At 33.2% G+C, this 7,500-nt stretch overlaps 1 protein-coding gene across 36 annotated transcripts in view; it reads left to right on the top strand.

Moving 5' to 3' along the window:
* LOC101885863 (ankyrin repeat and SAM domain-containing protein 1A) overlaps positions 1 to 7,500 on the top strand; it is a 134,530-nt gene that overhangs the window by 26,594 nt on the left and 100,436 nt on the right. For 22 of the 36 annotated variants that reach the window (XR_012398911.1, XR_012398895.1, XR_012398892.1 and 19 more), the window contains exons 3-4: positions 700 to 856; positions 6,707 to 6,763. Coding sequence is in view for 11 of the 36 variants with exons in the window: in XM_073939591.1 (XP_073795692.1) it covers positions 700 to 856; positions 6,707 to 6,763 (214 nt within the window). In the remaining 25 variants the exon portion in view is untranslated. The remainder of the gene's footprint in view (positions 1 to 699; positions 857 to 6,706; positions 6,764 to 7,500) is intronic. The other 14 variants (XR_012398908.1, XR_012398905.1, XR_012398903.1 and 11 more) reach the window with 1 other exon arrangement.

Raw genomic sequence — 7,500 nt, 5'->3', positions numbered from 1 at the left:
TGCTGCAGTGTGTGTGTGCTTTACTAAAATGAAAGAACTTTAATCTAGTGTTGAACCTAGAGAGTCTGAGCCGAAGGCTATTCCATAGTTTAGGGGCCATAAATGAGAAGATTAGACCTCCTTTAGTAGACTACCAGATTTTAGTCTTTAAATCGAGCACTTTATGCAAGTTCATTGAGGTTACGTCGACTAAAAAGCATCAAATACACCATATTTTATTTCATTAATATTATAATTTACAGAAATATAAGCTATATATCTTGTTTGGCGCTAAAATGATTGTATATGCAGGCTGTAACACATCATTACAAGCACACAATGCTCTGTGATTACTTTATAGGCTAAATAAAACATCTATTTTTGTTCATTCAAAACTGTAAAAGGGAGTAAAGTAAATTGAAACCATCAAGTTAAATAGGGTAAAGTTAGGGTAATTAGGCAAGTCATTGTATAACAGTGGTTTGTTCTGGAGACAATCCAACACTAATATTGCTGAAGGGGTGAATAATATTGAGCTTAACATGACTTTAACACTATTAAACACTGCTTTTATTCTAGCCCAAATAAAACTAATCAGACTTTCTCCAGAAGAACAAACATTAGAGGAAACACTGTGAACAACTCCTCAATCTGAGAAACAGCATCTGGGGGATATTTGAAGAAGAATCAATAATAATTGTGTCTTTATCTGTGTGTCAGTGAGGTTGTGGAGCTGCTTCTGCGTAATGAAGCTCTGACGAACATCGCTGATAATAAAGGCTGCTTCCCACTGCATCTGGCGGCCTGGAAAGGAGACCAGCGCATCGTCAAAATGCTCATCCATCAGGGGCCATCGCACCCCAAACTCAACGAACAGGTCTGACACACACACACACACACACACACACACACACACACACACACACAAAGTACTGAACCGACACCTGTGTGTGTGTATCTGCAGAAACAGTTGTGTATACTACAAGCCCTGTGTAAACCGACAGATATATGATGCACAGTGTGCTTAACATTAACACTTGTGTGCTGTTGGGTCGTTCATCCACTCTGGGCTGATTTTGAGGCTTAATTTGGCCTCATCTTTCTCTGTGTTTCAGCAGACGTGATGATTTCAGCTGATTTTGATGCATATTTTGGGAAAATGCTTTGAAGTTTGGCATAAACTCGGCAATACAGTTCAGATTGACTCCCCTTTGGTGATGTTGGAGCTGTTTTTGTGCCATTGGCTTCCATTACAATCACATTTATTGATTGCAAAACCATGCCAGCAGATAATCCTGCATTCTGAAGTGTTGCTGTTCATTAAGAATGAAAGCAGGGAAAACTTGTGGACATGAGAGAGCTCTAATGCACGCGAATAGAAAAACTCTCACAAATTGAGCAATGGTTCGAGCACTTGTGAAGTGTTCACTGCTGTAATGTTGTGCTTTTACTGTTAAAACATGCAATCTGCTGCTATTTTATCACGCTAAATGAGCACTTCTTCCTGTCTGCAGTGTTTTGAGTCTGAGAGATGAGTCAGAATACAGAGGAACTGCTGTCCATCTCTACTGTAAACACTGCTGTTACTGACCCTGTCTGAGATCAGCCGTGGAGCTCTGGAGGATGTAGACTAGTGAGGGTGTGTGTGCGTGTGTGTAAAGTCTGTAAGTTTGACTCATCTCCAGATTAGCTGCAGTTTATCAGTAGAACAGTTGCTTCCTCTTCTTCACACTGCTCTCATTTACACTCATGAGTAAAGCCTGACATCAGTTCAGTGACTGTGCTTTAACTCATAGCACATCAGTCTGAGAGTGCTTCTGATGGTCTGCGCTGGGTTAATGTTGAGCGGAGAGTGTGTTTAGTGTGTGTGTGTGTTGCAGATTAACCACATTCACAGACTTGATCAATAACTGCTAATGAATAACTGGCTTTAATGTAAATTTGGAAGGAAATGCAAAGTCTGGTTCTGGTGTGGTGATTTAGCATGCTTCATTCAGCAGTAATGGAAACTCACACACTGGATTACTGTAGGCAGAACGGTTGAGTTGAGAAAAACTGAAATAATTACATTTACCTGTGATTTTTGGGTACAGATTTCGGTTTTGTTTTCATGGTGAACTGTCAGATTGACATGTAGGTATATGACTTTAAAAAAAATGAAGAGACCACTTGAACACTCTCAGTTTCTCTGATTCTTGCAGTCATTTTCAGTAATTAAAGCTGATTTTTTTTTTATTTTGTAAAATTTACAAATTTCTAAAACCTAAAACATTTCCAAATATAACTTATAACGAATAAAAGTCGTTCTATAATAATAATTATTCTATATAGAGTCCAATATAGAGTTGTTCTATATAGAGTTTTTCTGCAATAGTCGCTCTAAATAGAGTGGTTCTATAATAGTTGTTCTATAATAGCTATTTTATATAGAGTTGTTCTATATAGAGTCGTTCTACATTAGTTGTTCTTTAATAGTCTTCCTTTAAAAGTTGTTCTAAAACAGTCGTTCTATATTAAGTCGTTCTATAATAGTCATTTAATAATAGTCGTTCTATAATAGTCGCTCTATATAGAGTTGTTGTAGTCATTCTTTAATAATCATTCTATATAGAGTCATTCTATAATAGTCATTCTATGTAGTTGTTTTATAATAGTGCTTTCATAATAGTTGTTCTATATAGTCCTTCTCTTGGAATCATTCTATAAGTCGTTTTATAATAGTCGATCTATATAGAGTCATTCTATATAAAATCCTTCTATAATAGTTGTTCTATATAAAGTCTTTCTATATGGAGTCCTTCTATATAAAGTCATTTTAAAATAGTTGCTCTACAATAGTCCTTCTATAATAGTTGTTCTAGAAAGAGTCATACTATAATATTTGTTCTATAATAGTCCTTCTATATAGAGTCGTTCTATAATAGTCCTATATAGAGTCATTCTAGTATAGTCATTCTATAATAGTCGTTTTACATTAGTCAATCTATATAGTCATTCTAAAAAACGTTTTTCTATAATAGTCGTTCTATTCAGAGTCGTTCTACAGTATATAAAGTCTTTCTATATAGTCCTTCTATATAAAGTCATTTTAAAATAGTTGTTCTATATAGTCATTCTATAATAGTGCTTTCAAAATAGTTCTATATAGAGTCCCTTTATATAATAATCATTCTATAATAGTCGTTTTATATTAGTTAGACTATATAGAGTCATTCTAAAAAAAAGTCTTACTATAATAGTCGTTCTATACAGAGTCGTTCTATATAATATTCGTTCTACAGTATATAAAGTCTTTCTATATAGTCCTTCTATATAAAGTCATTTTACAATAGTTGTTCTATAATAGTCCATCTATAATAGTTGTTCTATAAAAGTCATACTATAAAAGTCGTTCTATAATAGTCATTCTATCTATACAGTTTGTTCGATAATAGATGTTGGATATAGAGTTGTTCTATGATTGTCGTTCTATTATAGAGTATAGATTTGTCATTTAATGTTTACAAATTTCTAACTTCCTAATAAATGTGAAATGTTATATTAAAATATGATGTTAAATGTGTGAATGATGTGTTACCTTCAGTAGTGCACTTTATATTTCAAAGACAGAAGGAATATGGAAAAAAGACATGTATAGATGTACTTAACATCAATCCAAAGCCCTTTTAGGTGTTCAGAAACATCTGCTGATCTGTTATCAGACATAACCACGTCCTTCTTCACGATAATAAGCTAACAGACACTAATGATGCATGTGAACAGTAGTTCTGTAACCTTTAGGAAGCATTTATAAAGTCATGCTTAACTGCGGTTTGCTGTGTTCATGCTGTTTGTAGCATTCATCGTTTTCGCTGACCGTCCTTTTCTAAAGCTGTTGTTTGTTTATTTATTTATTTGTTTATATGTGAGTAAATGGATCTGAATATTCATGTGCACCTGTACCGGCTTCATTATTAGCGCTCAGGGTTGCTTTGTATTGTCTGAGATTTCCCCAGAGGACAGCCGAAAGCGTTTGTCTCCTAATTTGTCTTCTGTTTTGCATAATTTGAAGAGACTTTAATGCTTTTATCCTCCTGCCGTGATGCATTCAGGGTTATTCAGACACATGAGCACGCTTTTCATTCAACAGCTTCTCTCATTGATTTCTCTTAGCATCTAATGTCCGAAAATGAAATGAAACAACAGCCGGAAAGAAGCATTGACTGTTGCTTTTTCTGTTGATTTATAATGTTCTGAAGAGATCATGATGTGGATTTTGTTTTCCCTAAAGGATTATTAACAATGACAATAATTCAGCAAGAAGAAAGCAGCGCACATATCTGTAAAAATGATTCTTTTAGAGTCCATTAAAGGCTTGTCATCAACTGTTTCTGATTGCCTCTTATATTATTTTATAGCAAAGATATTGATGATTATCGAGTGCTTTTTGGAGGTACAGTCGCGAAAAATGTCAAACAAAAAAACAAAACATTTAACTTGCATTTAAGGCTGGCTGTGCAAATCCAGTTAGATCCACTTGTTTGGTAAACAAAGCAAGTCTCTCATATAATAATACATCTACTAAAGGACTGTATATAAGTCATATTATGCAGGGATGTTTCTGATATTAATATTAAAACTGAACGAATATCTATTTTCACACATTTACAGAAGTGAATAAACACAGACTCAATGATAGACAAAGATCCTCATATTTGTGAGCGTGCAGATTCTCGTGTCGTGTGTGTTTACAGCACGTGTGTCTGCTTTACATGTGGACTGCATATCAAGCCCTTAATATAAAGCATGATTCAGGTTTAGCACTAATTGGATTATGCTGTTTCCCTGCAGCGGCTCATTCAGATCACATTCTGTTATAGTTCATTAGTCATGCTGTATATGACGGTGTGTGTGGCGTATAGAATTAGAGTTATAAATTGGAGTCATTCTAAAAATAGTCATTCTAAACAGAGTTGTTCTCGAATATTTATTATATACAGAGCCATTCTACTATAGTCGTTCTATATAGAGTCGTTCTATAGTGATCATTCTATATAGTTATTCTTTAATAGTCATTCTATATAGAGTCGTTCTATAGTGATCATTCTATATATAGAATGACTATTAAAGAATAACTATAGAGTCGTTCTATTAGTCATTTTAAATAATAATTTTATAATATTCCCTCTCATCCTATATAGAGCCGTTCTATAATAGCCATTCTATATAGTCAATCTGTAATATTCAATGTATAAAGAGTCGTTTTATAACAGTCATTCTACAATAGTCATTCTAATTGTCATTTTATATAGAGTTATACAATAATATTCATTCTATATAGAGTTTTTCTATAATATTCAATCTATATAGAGTCATTTTATAATAGTCGTTCTACAATAGTCGTTTTAATAGTCATTCTATATGGTCATTTTATATCGAGTCATTCTACATTAGTTTGTCTATATAGTCATTCTAAAATAATAATGAATAAAATAATTATATACTGAGTTGTTTTATAATAATCGTTTTATAGTCATTTTAATAGTAATATAATAGTCATTCTATAGAGTCATTCTATATAGTCTTAAAATAGTCATTCTATATAGTCATTCTATAGAGTCATTCTATATAGTCTTAAAATAGTCATTCTATATAGTCATTCTATAGAGTCATTCTATATAGTCTTAAAATAGTCATTCTATATAGTCATTCTATAGTAGTCATTCTATATAGTCTTAAAATAGTCATTCTATATAGTCATTCTATAGAGTCATTCTATATAGTCTTAAAATAGTCATTCTATATAGTCATTCTATAGAGTCATTCTATATAGTCTTAAAATAGTCATTCTATATAGAGTCATTCTATAGTAGTCATTCTATAGTCTTAAAATAGTCATTCTATATAGAGTCATTCTATAGAGTCATTCTATATAGTCTTAAAATAGTCATTCTATATAGTCATTCTATAGAGTCATTCTATATAGTCTTAAAATAGTCATTCTATATAGTCATTCTATAGTAGTCATTCTATATAGTCTTAAAATAGTCATTCTATATAGTCATTCTATAGTAGTCATTCTATATAGTCTTAAAATAGTCATTCTATATAGTCATTCTATAGTAGTCATTCTATATAGTCTTAAAATAGTCATTCTATATAGTCATTCTATAGTAGTCATTCTATATAGTCTTAAAATAGTCATTCTATATAGAGTCATTCTATATAGTCGTTCTATAGAGTCTTTTAATATGGAGTCGTTCTATATAGAGTCATTGTATAATAGCCATTCTATTCTATATAGTCATTCTATGAAGAGTTGTTCTACGTTAGTCAGTCTATACTGTAGGAGTCGGTCTGTAAAGAGCTGTTGTATATTGTTCTGTGCAGAACTGTCTCTGTACACAGCGCATGTTTTCTCACGTCATGATCTCTCCAGCTGAAATCACTTCCTGTCTACAAACTGGCAAATTGGCAGCATGCTGTGTCTCATTTCATCTTTGGTCATTGTCATGAAGGCTGGCTGATTCTCCGCCGTGTGATTGGTTGGTTAAGGATATTCAGTTGTATGATCTTGGCTGATGTGGAATCTCTGAACTCTCCTCCTGATGTTCTCCAGTGGTTGTTTTGATTACGGATGTGTCATTCGGCGGACTCAATCTGCCAGCCTGTAGTGTGTTTGTGGGTCTATTAACACTCCTGTTCAGTGTGTGTGTGTGTGTCTGAACACGTTTTCTCCCTCTCCCAGAGTTCTGTAGATGAGTTCAAACGCTGCGGCCCCTTTGACCCCTATATTAATGCCAAGGTGTGTATCAATGACCTCTGACCTTCACTCCGTACCTAATGTCTGGGTTTGTCTGGTTTCTGTCGGGATGGTGTGCCGCTTCCCTCTTTCCTCATGTGTGTGTGTGTGTGTGTGTGGGTGCATGTGTGTGTGCGTACATTGACTGTTAAATATGAAATGTGTAATTTATGCAGTTTGCAAAAAATAATGATGGATTTCAAACAGGTTTCCAGAAGAGTTTGATAATCATAATGAACACGAAATGTCACACACACATATACACACACACACACACACACACACACACACACACACACACAAATGTGGTCACACATAAATGCACACATACACTTGCACATATACATACACACTAATACACACACGCATACATACATGTGTACACACACAAACATACACTTGCACATATAAACCTATACACACGCTAATGTGCACACACGCACTTACACACGTAAACAAACATACACACACTTTTTATTTATTTATATTATTTGTTTGTTTATTTTAATAAATAAATGCATTTTTAAATAATCTTTCTGCATTTTGGTATTTTTTATATGCTTTAATTATTTATTCTATTTTTAATATAATAAATACTTCTTTATTTATTTATTTTTGTTTATCTTTATTTGTTTATTTAATTATAATGAAATATGTATCTTTATTGATTAATTGTTTTTGCACTACCAGCAAACAGAAATATGCAAATTAGAATACATGATATGCAAATTAGACGGTCA

The sequence above is a fragment of the Danio rerio genome, chromosome 23 (genome assembly GCF_049306965.1).
Source record: "Danio rerio strain Tuebingen ecotype United States chromosome 23, GRCz12tu, whole genome shotgun sequence".
NCBI classification, from domain to species: Eukaryota; Metazoa; Chordata; class Actinopteri; order Cypriniformes; family Danionidae; genus Danio; species Danio rerio.
This window is presented reverse-complemented; position numbering and strand designations above follow the sequence as displayed.